This window comes from Acanthopagrus latus, chromosome 19 (genome assembly GCF_904848185.1).
Source record: "Acanthopagrus latus isolate v.2019 chromosome 19, fAcaLat1.1, whole genome shotgun sequence".
Taxonomy (NCBI): Eukaryota; Metazoa; Chordata; class Actinopteri; order Spariformes; family Sparidae; genus Acanthopagrus; species Acanthopagrus latus.
In genome coordinates, this window is record NC_051057.1 from 2,566,123 (window position 1) to 2,583,867 (window position 17,745).

The 17,745-nt window shown below is 40.2% G+C and overlaps 1 protein-coding gene across 1 annotated transcript in view; it reads left to right on the top strand.

The window, feature by feature from the left end:
- Positions 1-293: 293 nt before the first annotated feature.
- reck (reversion-inducing-cysteine-rich protein with kazal motifs) overlaps positions 294-17,745 on the top strand; it is a 79,738-nt gene continuing 62,286 nt past the window's right edge. Inside the window, exon 1 of the mRNA XM_037079597.1 lies at positions 294-848. Within this exon, the coding sequence (XP_036935492.1) occupies positions 776-848 (73 nt within the window). The 5' untranslated portion in view covers positions 294-775. The remainder of the gene's footprint in view (positions 849-17,745) is intronic.

Genomic DNA, 17,745 nt, shown 5'->3' on the forward strand with positions numbered 1-17,745 from the left:
GGGCAAACATTCACCCCTAAACTATAATGAATTTAGTCTACTATGTTATTTGAACCCCAATCTCATGTTTTTTTTTTTTTTTTACTGTTTTTTTCTAAATCCTCACCAGAAAACTGCAGTATACATACATAGTGTATCTGTAGGCTATCAAAAAGATTGATGTAGATTTGAATAAGAAATTCAGACTTAGAATAGTAGTTTTAACAATATTAATGAGGTAATATTATTAACTTAGAACATTTGTCTTTTTTTCCCATAAGTGAATAATAAGAGCTTTTCTCAGAGGGAAATAAAGACACAAGAAAGGTGGCAGGGTCCGCCACATATCAACAAAGTAAAGCAGTATAAATTGTGCTTGCCTTTAAGTTTGTCTATTCAGATATTTCAGTCATGAAAACAAAGAGAGTTTGATTATTGAGTTTGTTTAGGCATTAAAAATCAGCCAATGAAGATCTTTCTCTGCTCATTAAAATGTGAAGTGGGAGGTTAACACAGGCTATTGTCACTCAGTCCATAGGATTAGTTGTATTCCATCACAAGTTGTTCACTTTTCTAAACTCCGTTTCCTGCTTTTAATACCTGCTTCAGTCACCGTTAACCGGTGTCGTTCTCCGTTCTGCGCATGTCCTCTGCTGTCCATATGCATGACTGAGAGAGAGAGAGAGAGCGAGAGAGAGAGAGAGAGAGAGAGAGGACCGGGGATCCATGGAGCATATCACAGCACCAGTGTTTTCCAAGTATTCTTGTCCACGATGCACTTTAGGATTTCAATAAGATGCGTGTGTGTTTCCAGATAATCAGTTTCTTCGTCGCCGTGAACTTTTACAGCCAGCCGCTTCGAGCTCAGGGTGAGTCTGCCTGTGTCCGTGACTTCAACTCCACAACTGTAAGCTGCATGTCCATACCGCCGACTTGTGTGTGCTGTACTGCAGATCAAACTGAGACCTGACAGGACAGCGTAGCTCCAGCAGACCGCCGTCTTATCTCGCGTATGTTGCATGTTGGGACGAACTTGTTGATTCAGTGACAGTTGGCATCCTGCTGACCCGCTAAATTCTCAGTAGTAATGTAGTGAGGACATCACACCAAACTCCATTCACAACTATTATATGTGCCATTATCTTGCTTGTAAGGTAACTTGAACATGTCGCAGACTAGTCGCAAATATTCCTTCTGAATCTTAAAAGTTAACTGGTGAATTCGGGTTGCGAAATGTCCAGCAGCCAGCACTGTATCCAATAAAACCTGTAAGTCTGAACTAGTTTCCAGCGCTAGCTACCACCCACTCCAGCGTGTCTATGGTAGGTGTGAAATGACTGGGAATAACGAAAAAAAAGAAAAAGACAATGTAATTTATTAATTATGGAACATTTATTGCGATTTGACGAGTCCGTCCTTGGGATTCACAAGAGTTTCTTAATGGTGACGTTTAGGCTTACCTTTGCGAGAAACCCAGCAACAATAAGTGGAGTTAATCCGTTATAAGGGTGAATGTTAGCATGACGCTGTGCAGTCTCACAGACGCACGGACGGGGTTAGCATCCTGTGTAGCCTCCTCTAACAACATGGGGATGTTTTGAACGCGCCTCTGAACTTGTGAAGGTACATGGCGTAGTTAGTCCACAAGTCCCCTTCTGGTTTCCTCCTCCTAGTCTTAGGCTTCTGGTCACACATGAGAGTTTTGCAAGTAGATTTGTCGGGCTCCTTGTGTGATATGCCGGGTATTGAGAGGAAACAGAGCGGACATAGCGGCTCGGGAAAAAAAAAAAAAAAAAAAAGAAGGAAAAGGAAAAGCCGTTACTTCGATGACAAGCAGCATTAACAATGTCAGAGGATTCCCTCCTCCTAGTGACAGCCTTCATACGATCCCTTATGAATAAGGAGGTTATACTCCCTGAAAACTCCAACATAGCGTTTCGTGTTTTAACTGCTGTTCTCCAACATATACCCAGTTAGAGCACAGTCATTTTTACTTCATACCAGGGACTGGATTATTTCCCATGGGTGTAGGTAAGGATTTAGTTCTAAAATCACGTTTCACCAGCTTCACTCGGCGAGAACGAAAGGAAATTAAACTGCCTGTCATTCTGAATGGAGTCTGGCCACTGCAAGAAAAAACAAAAAAAAAACTGCATGTGAGCAAAAATGTGTCTGAATGAATAAGTGTATTAGCTGTTCAGGGTGCTAATTAATTCACCAGGTCTTGTTAAGGGCGTTAGTCAAACACAGAGGTGTGGTTGGTGCTGTGGGACAACTGGCCTTGAAGCCGCTTTCACATGTTAATTGACCGAGTCAACATGGAGCAGCCACTTTGTGCCCTCTTGCTACATTTTGAGCCATTTGGCGAGGCGTCTTCTGAAGAGACCTTTTCTCCTCAGTGTCATTTGGGACGTGTATCCTAGCCTCCTTCAGCGAGGGTTTTAGGGGGTTCCATGGGCAGGGTTATAAATCGGTCTAACATGCTGGTGGGTAGGTCTTTGATGTTCTGTCCACATGGGTGCAGGATGTGGATTTGCTCTGGCTAAATATCACTTTGTACAGTTTTTTTTTCCCCCCCCTCTGACACATCTGCCAAGAACATGAAAGAAACGCGGCTCTTAGATCGTCATTTGGGGTGCACATTGTCTCCTAAAGTCTCGTGACAGTAATAAAGGTGTGATAAATCGCACCATGTGGGAAAGTGATCGGCTGGTTTCGGCCATGGAAGACAACGGCTTCTTCTCCAACTTGCCCCCTGTGCTTATGTTGTGTCGAAATTCCATACATTTTTTTTCCTGTGCCGAGTTTTGCAAAACCCTTCTCCTTCGTTTCTTTCATGTTGCGATTTGGTTATGGAGGCTAGCCGTGAGAGAATGCATCTGGAACCAATTTGACTCCTCAAAGCAGAAGGGGAAGAGGAGGGGAAGGAGGGAAGTGAACGGCAGCCCTTTTCTTTCCATGTCCACTGTGAGCAGGCCTTAGTCCCACAAAACCTAATTATAGTTTTCTGAACATAAGATTTAAGTGCAGTATACACAGTTGAATTTCTCAGCCACCCCACGGTATAGTGATTTTCGAAATGGCTATGAAACACAATGTTTTTCAAACCAGCAACCCGTTACCCTGAAAGAGAAATAAACCTTGTTACGTTAGAAAGCCTTAGGGTCAGTTATTTGGTTGACTATTTCTCATTTTCCTTAAATGAGTTCTGTGTAAATCTGGCATGTTTCAGTCTGTCTTAGTGCAGTAGTGGATTTTGCTTTGACTGAGACTCCTGACCCCGCTGTGTTCCCTGGAGAGTCTGAGTTCAAAGCTCTGTGCTATCGAAGGCAGCATCAGCAGTCTCGTCATAGTTGAGGTTTACATGCTAGTAAACAGTGCAGACATTTGCAGAGCGACGGGACCTCTCTCAGAGAGCAGGCTTAGCTGCCTACTATAATACCTTAAAATATACTAGATGCAGTTTTCTCAATAGTTGTGTAACCAGCCTGTATTTAACAAAGAGATTTCTGAATACACTTGGGGGTTAATGATAACATGTTGGTGGCCGTAGCTGTCAGCAGCACATCAGCATCCACGCACAACATCAGATTGTAGGTCCACATTAAAGGCCCGATTAGTAGGATAGTTGATTGTTGAGTGTCGTTTCCATTTCATCAAATATTGATTCTTTTGATAGGAGGGTCAGGCCTCAAAACCATGTCTGTGGTCAGTTATTATCTCTCCCAGGCATAAGTTGGGAAAGAACCATGCTTCGGCGATATAATGATAATATATTTTATATGAAATATCACATGAGATAGCATTTATGGATAAAAGAATCAGCAGCCCAGTTCTCTTTGTTTAGGCGTAATCAAATGAATGAAATACCCTACAGATCAAGGCGTGTCATCACAGTGATGTAAAATTCATACAAAAATCTGACATGACCGTGAAGCAGTCCTGCTCCTTGATTTGCAGTATAGTTTACCATAGTCTAAATCTCCTGAATGAAATTAAAGGGTAACTCCTACAATGTTACAGGTGAATGTGTGTTTACAGGTCTTGGGGAGTACTACAGCATATGTAAAAAAAGAGTAAAGATAAATTGCTTCCGGTGATTAAAATACGTAATTGCGATTAATTGCGTTAATGTCATAGTTAACTCTCAGTTAATCACAGTTAATCGCACATTTGTATCTATTCTAAATGTCCCCTGATTTACTTCTGTCCCATTATTTTTTCACATTTTAATGCTCTTATTAACATGGAAAAGTGCATTGGCTTTGATTTATGCAAATGTTTCATTTTATTGAAAAACAACATTGGCAAATAGGGCGATACAAAATAGAATTATAAAGTGTCAGGTAAACTAGGACTCAGCCTATTCTGCAGTTAAACCAGGGCTTAATACTTCCTTTTTCTCAAGTTTGCTTTGAACATAGCAGTTCATTCACCAGAGGCTCATCAGCCCAGCCAAAAAGAACGTTAATCTCACAATAAGAACATTAAAGCCGTTAAAATGGGTTTGCGTTAACACCGTTAATAAGGCATTTAACTGACAGCACTACTTTTAATGCATTGCAGTGGTCTAGCATTGCACTCCTATGACACTGTGGGACTCATTATGGACAGTATGACAACAAATGATCAAAATCCCTAGAGCAGAAACAGTGATACCGTCTTCCTCTTTTTCAAAACCTGTTGGCTACATTATGGTTGGGTGGTGATATGCTATCCCCCGGGGAATTTAGAAAAAAACAACAGTGTCCCTTTGATTATGGTAAAGAAATCATTTTGCCGTGCACTGTTCGCATGTTAAATGTTTGCCTTAAGATTGTGTGTCGCACAGCACCACTGTCTTTGTGTTTGACAATACAATAAAAGTGATGAGAGAATTTTATAAATGACGTTGTAAAACTGAAAAAACTAAAAAATCTGTAAAAAAAAAAAAAAAAAAGAGACCAGAATCGCTCATTCTCACCCATCACATGACAGCCTCTCCTCAGAATGGAGAACTTTCCGACTTTTCTCTCTGGGGCTTAGTGGTGGTGATAATTCCAACAGACTGTTACTGTAGTTCTCCCAGTAAACACATTGCCATCCTCAGCAGTTCCCTCTGGTTGTGTGCTTCTTGGGTTGTACTTCAATTCTGGAGCCTCTTTTTGTTGCCGAAGAGTTTGTTGGCTTAGTGGATAGTGGACAGGCTGGGTGTATGAAGGGCAGGCTGCCTCTGTCTAAAAGACTTGCATGAAGAGGGTGACAGCCAAAGATGGTTATAATTAAAATTGTTAGCGTAGCTCAAAATACACCTCAAAATAATTAAAATGACATACAATGAGTGCTTCACATGAAATCAGACCTCAAAAATGTCAATGAAATATGAAAAATGACAGTTGGAAGTGCACTGCAGCAGTACAGCCACTTTGTGGCAGAAATCATTGAATACTGCCTAACCTAGCCTACAGCTTACATTACCCATACTGCAATTTAATCAGAATCAGAATGTCTTTATTTGTCCGTCAAACAAGGGAAATTTCTTCATCACAGCAGCCAAAGGACAGTGGTATTGTTTGTGCACCTTAAGGAGATAGCAAACACGGTAAGAATATGGAAACACTTTAGATGGTGGATAAATTTGTATGACCGTATGTATAGCAATGTCATATAAAAGACCTCTTTCAGCTAATTAAAGTAGTGAGTAAAAGAAATATATCCAAAAGGAGCTGAATTAGAGCTGTTGACACTCAGTATACTGAAAACCAAACCAACATGGCAAACATTTTTTTCAGAAAGTGATCACAAAGAATATAACACTGATATATCCATGACTTTTAAGCCAATTTTAAGCTGGTCGAAGAATACCAAAAGAAGTTCACACACAAAATAACTGTAAAAAAATGATGGCTATGACATGACTGAAATATATTGTGCCAACGCACATTATGGAGACATTCACCAAATACTGTGACTGCTTTAACACGGGAGCTCAGAGGGGATAGCGGGGGATTTTGGGAAGATGGTTTTAGCGGGTACACTGTTTCGCTTTAACCAGTGTTACTGATGCTGTAATCTGTAAATATATGGGGCTGTCAATACAGTTGTGTCATGAGGTAAACCTTTCACCTTTTGGTTGATTGACATCAGAGTGCATAGTTGGACTATACATTCCTTGCCCCCACACCTCTGACCAGGCGTTGATTAAGTAATTTTCAGTCCCCGCTTTGCCTGGTATAAGGAGCACCTCTGCTTACAGTAGAAAAAGATTCTTGACTTACACACAGCAAAGACATTTTTGGAGGAAGGCATCTAGCACACCACCTCAGCCTACCAATATACTGTACTTGGGGAAGCCCTCCGCCCATGGTTGAGTAAGTGTAAGAGTGTAAGCTGTTAAATTCTCCTCTGTGTTCACCTGCTCATCTCTTAAGTGTGTCTGCTGGCTGTTTGGTGCAGGGAGAAAAGCTACCAGATTTGTAGGAGATTGTCAGGTATTGACCCATTTGATGGCCTCTGCATTTTGTGATTTTACTACCTGAATGTTATTGCTCTTCTCAAAGTAAAATAGAGGCTCTAAGTGGATCATTAATAACATTCACAAAACTTGCCATGCAACATACAAACGGACAATAATTATGTGAGTCCAGTCAAAGTAACACTGAAGGAAAACAAGATCGTAAAAGTCCTTGTGCCTGATTTGGAAATTCAATGGTAGACCAGTAAACGAACTAAAAAGTTGTCGATAAATTCCTTATGTTATTCCTTCAGCTGCTGACAAATAACAAGTTATCCACCCGCTAATATCAGTATGGATTTTCACTGCCTTTTGGGTTGAACCAGTGCAAGATATTTGACGGGTCCTGCCAGCCAGCCGTGACTGAGGGAATAGAGAGAGTGGCACCGTGGAACAGTTCTCATAACGTAAGGTTGCGTGCTGAGTAGCCAGCCAGTGCTGTAGAGAAAGAGGTAACTATGGTAACAGCATGAGAAGACAAGCTCTGTTGTAGACCCCGTAGTCAGTTTGATTTATCCTTTGGGATTGTCTGCTCATAATAAGTACGCCAATAAAACCTGTCGTCTGGAATACGGGACGATGCTGCACCTTTGTTGTGGTCCCTGCAGCATGAGATCTAACAGCTTACAGTAGAGCTGGACTCAGCAGGACAGAGTTCAGTGTGACAGCACAAGTCCACAGTAAATGAATGCCTGTTTGAAGGTATTGTGTACTTTTTTTGAGTTTTGAGTTACATACACTTTGCACTTCTTCTGTGGTTTACAGCTAACTTTTCATTTCATTCAGTCCTGTCACTATGAGTATGATGATTTATTACCTCAACATTTATTAGTGTTTATAACTACAAACAACAGATGACAACAAATAGAAGTTTAGGTTAAACCTGTTGGTGAACCCCTCCTCTGTCCCTCCTTCACTCAGTTTTCTCCCCCTCGCTTCACTCTATGTGGCCATATGAGCCTCATTATGTCATTTCCCATTACACACACAGGATGCAGTCGGCAGGGTCTGCATCCTTCTTTGATTCTGCTAATTGAATATAAAATGAGGGGGCGGGGCACACTCCGCCATCTGGAGGTTTGTGTGTGTGTGTTTGACATCTGCTCTTTCTCTGAGAGGATTCAGGTGTTACAGAAGTTTTGTTGATGCGTGGTTGGTGTGTGTGTGTGTGTGTGTGTGTGTGTGTGTGTGACTGTATGCTACCTTGGACACACCTGGTCAGCATGTTGTTGCACTTCAGCCCCTTACATAACTTCACAAACACACACACACACACAGACACACTCACACACACACACACACTCACACACAAACACACAAAGACAGCGGGATGCATTTTCAAGCTACTGAGATGCAATAAAGACATAAAGATACATATTTTTATTTCTTGAAACGTGCATATGAACGTTTTTATAGTGGATTAAATCTTCATTTACTTTGGGTACATCTTTTTAAGCATTTTTTTCTGAAAATATGGCCAGGGCTTAAGAGGCTAACCCTAACTCAGTGGTTCTCAATCATTTTTTGTCATGCCCTCCTAGAAGACAGACAATTTTTCAACCCCCCCGAATTGAAATACTATTGAGAACCTGATAATATTTATTTACTTATTTATCTGTATAAACCACTGTATGAATTGCAGCATTCCGCATACAATCACCTGATTCTCAGAATGGTTTCATGCTGTCCGCTGCCAGCGTTTTTAGGCATAAAACACAAACAGGTCTTTCCTCATTTCCAGCCGTGTTCATGGTAAACCCAAGGGCTATGTAAACATTGTCATATTTCCTGCTCCATAGTTCCCGACCGAAGAATTAGCAGAAGAGCTTGTGTTTGTCTCTTTCACATGAGAGATTTGTGTGCTGGTGTCAACACGGATTGTTTTATTTTGAAAAGTAACTGATGTTATATTGTTATTTCGGCGCTTGACTTCCTGTCTGCTCGGTGAAAAATTTAGCTGAATTGCTGCGTCGTGCTCCGGCATCCGCCAGATATAGAAGTCCTGCATAGCTGTTCCAGAGGGCCCCCCCGCCCCAGAAAGAAGTTCTGTTCATTACTGTCACCCATTGAACATTGTCAGAACTTAATAGAGGCACAGGGGTTTTTAAGACTCACAAACGTACATTTTTGCATCAGGAGGAAGTCAGGGATGGATGGATGGGTCAAGTGCCATCCACTTCCATTTGAAACTTTTAGGTGAAATACACAAACATTAAACGCTTTATGTAGAAGTTACCTTTAACTTTATAGGTAATAATTAGACAAACCCATGAGATGCATGTATATGTCTGCATTCATTATATTGAATCAGAAAAAAAAGTTGTTTAATTTATACACACTGGCTTAACATGAAGGAACAGCTTTGAATTAAATGTGATGCTTTACATTGAACGTTTCTAATAAAATGAGATGGAAAATGTGCGTGTTGTTTGAATAGTTAAAGTCAGTGTAGGAAAAACAATGTGTTTCTGAATCCTCTCTTGTTCTCTTCCAAACATGCCCTGTTGATCCTTTAATGCTCAGCTCCCTATGGCATATCTCAATTAATCAATGCACAGGAAGTGACCTCTGACCTCCATCCATTAAACTCTCCCCCCACAGAGTCTGCTGCGGCTCTGAGGAATGCAGGGAGGAGAGTGGCTACAAGAGGCTTCTCTGCTCTGTGTTTGTGTGGCTGTGTATTCCTTCGTACATACGCATGCCACCGTTGTTCATTCTGTTCAACATAATCGACAAAAACTTTACATTGTAATTACCTCCAACAAAAATTTGAGCTCAAATCTTTATCATGTCATTAATTTCTTCAACTGCACGATAAGTGGCGCTAGACATTAGCTGTATTTTCCTCCCCTCCAAACAGTAGTTGCTCTGATTAATGTGATTGCTTATCTTGCAGAGACCGGGACCGCATATTTCAGCTACTTCATCTGTGTTTCGTAGCAACATTGATGTGACTTAAACAACAAACAGATGTGATATTCATTGTGGAGGATTTGCCTACTTGTAGAGAGTGCTATGTCTCTGCTGTGTTCCTGTAGTGGAATGATCTTAAACCGGTATCTGCCTGGAAGGAAGGAAAGCACAAACCAAATATTTAAAGGCATGAAAGACTGCACCACACACAGGAAAATGGCCTCCAGTGTGGAGTAACTGGGCAAAACCAGCAGTGATGCCGTTAGATGACCAACTGCACCAATTTGTCAATTTTACTAGAGTTAAGGGGAGAATGAAACTAGACATTACAAGTGCAAAATATAAAGCTATATTCACAGTTCCTTAAAGATGGCTAGTGTTTATTTATCTGTGTGTTGAAAATGGTAAGGCACAATATTTGATACATCTGCTGTCGGGGCCGTCACCGGTCTCTGCCGAATGAGAATTATTTCCTGTCTTTGACATAATATATGAATACCTCCAATCATTTTAAACACATTTTCATCTAAAAAAAAATTTGTTGGGCTCTGGAACCTCCAAATGTCCAAGTGCCATACCACACCATCATGCCCCCCCTTCCCTCCACCCACATATACACACAGGAAACCGGATGGCAGGAAACCCAGAGTAATGTTACATTTAAATAGAAGGGGGTGCAGTGAAATTCCTCTCCTTATCGGCCCAGCAGCTGGCTCTCAGTCCTGAGCATGGCTGCTGTTCATTCATTGTTTGTTATAGCTGTAATAGTGCTTTTTAACTTTGCCATTTGAAGTGGGGACCCCAGTGGCTTTGATGGCTGGAATTTCAGACGAGGGAAAACAAAAATGAAGAAAATAGCTTTCTGTTATCGTCTGCACTCCATGATGAATTGGACTGGTAACAGCGCAGTCAGAAAATCAGGATGTTTCCCAGTTTGAAATGAATTGAAAATCTACTGACTGCTGAAGGCTGTGTTTCTACTCAACACCACCTCAGTTTAGTGATGTTTGTCCTGCTCGCCTGGTGCAGCTGTGATAGTTTGCCATCTTGTCCCGTACTGTGACATTCATATTTTTAGCTATGTTGTTTTTTGCAGCTTGTACATTGAAGCGACACCGCCAGGGTCAGTTTAGACTTCATTAGGAGCACTCCAAGTGTGAAAAAGTCTGTATGATGTCTTCTGTGTCTGTAGAGAGTACAACTGATTGATTCTGAAGGTTGTTTGTGCAGGTGTTAAATAGTTAACTAATTTGTTTGTGGATTGTGTCCACTTAATGGTGCCATATTAACAACTGGCTGGCTAACTGCTACCATTAGCTATTTAGCTCTGTTAACTGGCATCTAGTGGCTGAGACGGGGGTTGGAGCAGTGTTGGTGTTTACACCACTAGGACAGGAACTTTGGACTGGGATGGGCCAAGTCTCAGTTAGACTCATCTTTCCACAGTCTCACACTAATCCTCATTATATTTAATCCCTTTATATTTTTTTCCTCTCATATATATTTCCTCAAATGCTGCTTGCAATACCTGGGGCCCTGTTCTGCCTCTGCTTACCCACATATAACCCTAACCACTCATCAGTCCTAATGCCTAAGTCTAATCAACGTTTCTAGATTTATAAAATGTATCCTTACATTGTCACCACAATTTACAGACCAAGGGAAATTATGTCAGTCCAGATATTCATTTCTTCTGTTACATAACTGATAATAGCTGCTACTACACGGAGGATCAGTACACTAACTAACTAACTAACTGCTAACTATGCTAGCGTAAACACCGAGTTCAACCACTTCAGCCAGAAGAGCGTAACCAAATACCGCTGTGAACCATGGGTAAACTCACAAAGTCAGGAAAAAGGTGGATAAACAGGAAAAAAAATGAGTGGAGGAGGAGTGGCTGTGAATGTAGACAAAAACCTGAATTAAATAGCGTTAGAATGTAGACGACTTATTAGAGAGTCTAATAACTGAAATCTACATAAAGAAAGACAAATATATGATGATTAGATGTGTATATAGCGCACCAGGGTCTTGTGTTGAGTCTTTCAGGGACTGGATGGAGGAAATATTTTCAAAAATAAGTCAGAAGGTATTTTTCATATATATGATATTGATCTGTTAAATCCAGATAAACAAAAAATGAGTGAAGAATTCATCAACACAATATACAGTACGAGCCTATTTCCAAACATGACCAGACCTGTGTAGAGTAACATCCCACTGCGCCACTTAAATAGATATCATATTCCCAATCAGTTTTTTTACCTTGATCCTATTCCGAGACCTTTAATATTTAGTATCTGCCGATACTAAGTCCTGATCGGATACTCAGCCTTAAGATGCTGCACTGTGACAGCAGACCCTCGTGTACAGCAGCTGAAGTGTGAGAGACAGAGAAGTGAAGTGTGCTCACGCTTGGTACCTCCATACCATCCACTGCTTTTTTCATATTCCTTACGTCGTGTTGCTTGTCTATTTCACACGTGTTCAGCATCTCCTCGGTTGCCTGTTTAGATGCTCTACTGTATGAGACCCACGAATCTAGTGCGCATACTGGCACGTTGTAACTTGAAAGAGGAAGAAATGTAATGTAATGCTGAGATGGTTGGGCACACTGGGCATTCAAAAACTCCAGGTGACGAAGAAAACCCTGATCCTCTACCGCAGAGATGAGCTGGTTATCCAGAGCGATGAATTCAGTTAACTTCTCTGTAATATTTCATCGTACCAGATTTGTAGAATTAAATGCAGCTCTTTTGTCACCCCCTCGCAAAATGGTCATATTGCATATGTTAAATGCTGCCGTTGGACGGCTTTTGCTTTCTGTACTATCTGTATTACTGGCAGTTCACTGAGGACTGATCAATAATTGATACTAGATATTGGGTGGTGAAAATGGCACATTGATCATGCAGTTGTGGCAGAGAAGGAGGGAGTCAGATGAGTTTGCCTGGGGATGAACTCAATAGGCAGGAACAGCAAACAAGGCTGTGGATTTTATTTGGAATGTTAATGATGAGAGTCAGCATCCAGTTTCCTTAATCAATTAGAACATGGTTGACTGTGAATGTGTGCTGTAAATCAGAGCTGTTGTCAAGTAGCAGTTCAGATTGTGAACAGCCTCTTTAACTTTAGCCATCAAAAAAGTAACTCTATAGTTATGGATGTTATTAGTTATTGACAGACAGAACTACATAATGCATGTAAGGTTTATGGTACGCGGAGGGAAATGAGTCCCACCAGGAGCATATCCAGAGTGCTTTTCATGTGTAAAAACTCTGGAGTATCATTTCATATAGATTTGTTTGCATTTTGATCTAGTACAATTTTCCGTCATATAAGCTGTAGCTGAAATGATCAACGTAATATGACAGAGTAGAGTTAGCAGCAGTTAGCAGTTGCTCTGGTAACATGCTGCCCCCCATTTGATTTTAGTGTGATAGGACACTATTGATTACATAGAGGACTAGCTGTCAGACTGTGGCAGATAAACAGGACTCAGATGCAGGTAGCCAACGGTAAAGACAGGTTTTATTTTCTGAACAGTATCTCTGGAGTGAGAGACAAAACAAGAGGCTATGAAATACTAAATGTCCAAATGACAACACAACAAGAACAAAACACAACAAGAACAAAAAACACTCCTGCAGGAGGAATAACTACTCTGATCTTGTAATATTAATTCTATGAAAATTAAACAAAAAAAAAAAGAAATCACTCAAACAGGAAAAGAACACAGGCTATAAAATTAACTACTCTTTCTGTACTGAAAAATCTACAAACAAAAAAACGCTCCAACAGAGGAAAAGCAAAATGCTATGAAGTTAAACTGACTAGAACAAACAGAAGACTGACCAAAACATTACTAAGTCAAAATTGCTCTTCTTCAGAGGAACACTTTTGCAGAAAACAAAACTTGACAATACTTAGCTTGGTACAAGACAAGACTGTGAACAAGGCTGGAAGTACTCGACAGGACGAACAAAATACTCTGGCAATGAGGACGGGGAAGACAAAGACTTTATACACATGAGGGGAGGGAGCACAGGTGGAAACATTCAGGGATCAGGGGAAACGCCTGACCGGTGACACAAGAGGAAGGGCAAGTGACCTGAAACGAGAAGAGAGTTACTTTTCAAAATAAAACGTGAAATTCACAAGACAGAAAACCCAAGACAGGACGTCCTTCACCGCAATGTGACACTAGCTTACATTGCTCCAACCCAAAAAAGAACTCTGTGAGGACAACAGCCCTGTGCGTTCACTGTATAGAAAATAAAAACATTTTTAAATCATAAATGCAACACAAAGCACAATTCAAAATGTTCCCCCCTCACAGATGCCTTTAATATAAACTTTGTGATATAAATGTACCAGTACGGAGGTGCAATGTATGAATCTGATTATCCATTTCTATGATTATTAAAGCTTCAGTTATACTTAGACACCACAGCAAAACTTTAAAGGCACAATTTGAAAGACAGTTGATTTTTGAGTCTTATTCCCAGATTATTCAGAGAATATGTATTTTTTAGTATTAATATTAATAGCTGGCCTTCATTTTTCTGATTGGTGTGTTTTGAATTATTTAATGTGTCTGTTAATGATGATTAAATGGTGGTTTACACTGATCCAAAATCTATCCTGATGCTAACTGAATCTATTTATGAGATATGAAATTTGAATGAGACATTATTTTCTGTAGAGGTTGTGTACGATTTACTTTGGCATTCCTAGCACAACACTTATCAGTCTATAGGCAAGAATCAAAAGGTTTTTTTTTTTTTTTAAAATCACTTCATTTCAAATTCACTTTATTGGCATGAATGCCACAACAGCAATATTTCTAAAGCACCAAGAACCACGAAAAGAGAACCTAGCACAGTCCCGTTACTTGTGTGCTGTGTGAGGGATGGAAATTAGCACCCGCCACCCGCCAAATGCAGGTGAATGTGTGTGCTGGTGGGTGAATTGAATCAGTTTACCAGCCACTGTGGCGGGTTCGTTCCAGTCAGATCTGATCCAATTAATCTTAATGATCTTTAGTTAAGGCTTAACAGTGAGCTTTCCATGATCCTAGAGTTGGATCCGGTCAAAATGATATGTTTCCGCTTGGACCAAAGTGTCAGTTGGACTTCAGAAAGGTCAGAACTCAAACAATAGAATGGCCGCTAGACAATAACCTATATACTCTCATTACCCAATTGAGTGATGAATGCATTCATTGTGTCATGATATAAAAAAAAAAAAATGAAATAACACCAAAATGAATTGTACATTTATCAATATTCATATCATCGCACATAGTAGACCGTAATTATTGCATACATTTACACAAGAATTTAATAGAGAAAAATCCGAACACAAAAATTAACAGTTAAAAGTAACTTAGTGATTATGAAACATTTTATTTCAACACTTAATAATATATAATAAAACAATAATAATAATCGAAAAAGCTGGAAACGTGCTGATCTAACACACAAGGAGCTGTTGTGATCCCTGGTCACAGTCTGCAGATTCCCTCCGCTCTCCTCACAGTTACCACACTCGGGATGCAGACATTGTTCCTCAGCTTTCCCTGGAACACAGTCAGAATCATCACTTCAGCACCTTCCTGTTGAACAGCTCCGCTGTTTTGCGGAGGCGCAAGTCCCATTTTTATTTGCCCATGGTGCCAACCAGGCGATATAATACAACTATATGATATTTAACTCACAAGTAAATTCGTGGGGAAGCACAAAAAACGTAAAGTATGAATCCCCGCAAAATTGATGTGCGGTCGATATGACCGCTTATGGCCAAAATAGGTAAAACATAATCCGTTGTGACAGCGGAGCAAAAGTCAGCAGCTGGATTTTGCACCCACAGTCAGAAGTGTTAATAGGTGTTTAGGCAAACACACAAACAACAACCACTACGACCATTATTCATTGTGTTATTACATTTGTGGGAAGTTATTACAAAAAAGATGTATTACATGTGTGGGTTTATAACATTAAGTGCTGCAGATTTTTATTACGTTTGTGGTTTTATTCCATCAGTGGGCATTATTACATCGTGTTACATATGTTGGATGTGGTGTTGTTTTTGGAGGCAGGCATGATGCAGATATTTGTGGTTTGGAGCTGCAATTTGTCCATCAGGTGATAAAGAAAAACGGTGATTTGCAGGCAGGACAGTGAAGACACAAAAGACACAATTTACCCCCCAGTGGTTTGAGTAACCGCCTGCATTTTGGCCACATGTTCCCCCTGGAGAGCTCTCAGACCTCATGCCGACAGGTCGCTTGTGTGTATGTGTGTTCTTCTTCTCACAGTGTATCGACAAGTGATGTCCCAGCTCTCCAAATTCACAATGAGATTTGTCTTTTGATCTCAAGATTACAACTACATTCAACTTTTTTGATTTATATTATTTATTTTCAGCACTGATGGCCATACCTTTGTTAGACTGTCCTATCTGGATTTGTAAAGATCAACAGATGCTTGGTTTGACTTTATGGGCGACATTTTTGAGGTTAGGGTTAATCAAGTTTGAATAATGTCACTAATATAATATCACCAAGAGTCACTAAGAGAATTCCGAGTTCAGACAAAAATACCACCCTCCAACAACAAAAAAAAAAACATCCATTGAGTTTGTTACGAATGTTGGCTTTTCAAATCTGACCCAAGTAAACCCTCATGCCAAACCAATCAATAAAGGGTCTCTGTTAAATGTATGATCTGCATGATTATGAAAAGATAGAAATAAAGGCCAAACTACAAAAACAAGGCCCAAGTCGGACAAAACACCTTCACTAGAATCCAGAATTGTTACAGTTCTCATTGATGAGTGAAGCCCTGTGCTCTCAGTGTCCAAACAGATTTGTATGGTGGTATACGAGAAACTCTAAACTGTAATTTGGATGGCTGGATGAAGTTGAGCAGTGCAGCTGAGGGGCTCGCTGCACTGTGCTTCATTCCAGTGACTGAATGTAACAATGCAGCAGAGGGGGAGTTCTTGTTCCTGTTGTGTGAATGCTGATGAAGAATGGGGCCAGCGCTCATTAGCAGCTAGCCAGGGGCCTCATACTGTACATGACTGAATGGCCTCCATCATCCCTCCCTCAAACTATTATGTCACCTGCCATTGTCCAGGAATGATTTGTATGTGTGTGTGTGTGTGTGTGTGTGTGTGTTAGAGAGAGAGAGAGACAGAGATAGAGAGAGAGAGAGAGCAACTGTTCATTTGTTCTCAGTTCATCCAGGTCACGAGGTTCACCGGCAGATGAACAAAATCAAATAAGGTCACCAAAACTTGATTTGTGTCATGCACGCTTCGAGGGATGGCGATGTCTCTACATCACCCAGATGGACTGGACATTTGTACAGACCCTCATGGTTCCCAGATGACACATTCTGCTGACTTAAGTGATTATCTTGAGATATTTATCAAAAGACCTCATCAAAGGTTACATGGTTTGCCAGGATATTTGGTCCTAGCATTTGTTTTCCCCCTCAAGATGAATTGGAATATGTTTGGTGATCTTCTGAATTTTTAATCCTAGCCCCATCATCATGTCAACATGAAATTACAAATCATATCACGTTTTATTGTCACGTACACAATCATACACATTAGAGCATATTGTGAAATTCTTAGGTGCCTCGCTCCAGAATAAGTCTAACAATAGACACATAAAAAAGATGACTACTAATATAATTGCAGATAGATTAAATACAGTCAAAATATAAAACATCATGTGGAAATGTATGGAATTTAAAATGCAACCACTGCACATTACTATATGCAATAAAAAAGGATCTCAGTAGGACAGTGATGGAGCAGGATCCATGACTGCCGTTTATATTGGCGCCATCTTTAAAAAAGGAAAACTAAGAATGTTCCATGTGGTCCAGTGATTTTGTGCTTATTAGAGAATGTTAGCATGCTAAACTAAAATGGTGAACATTGCAAACATTATACCTGTGTAACAGCTATCTGCATGTTAACATTATTATTGTGAGGACTTACATGTAGGACTGCAACTGAAAGTCATTTTCAAGGTATGCCATGTTATGAAAATTGACGAGTATTATATACATTTGATAATCTATGGTATTGAATTTTACCGTTGAAGTGTTCTTAAAGAAATGATATTTAAAGTTTCTCGCCTGTCGGGACAGTAGTCAGAAAAAGATCTTCTGTTGTTTTCAGGGTAAAAGCTCTAAAAATGCAGGCTACAATAACTCGGCATCAGCCAGCAGACGGATAAGCTGTAGCAGCATAGAGACAGACATTTCCCTCAAGTAAATATTGGACTCACGGTTAACAACTGGACACAAACACCACCCCAAATTAAATGCTAATGT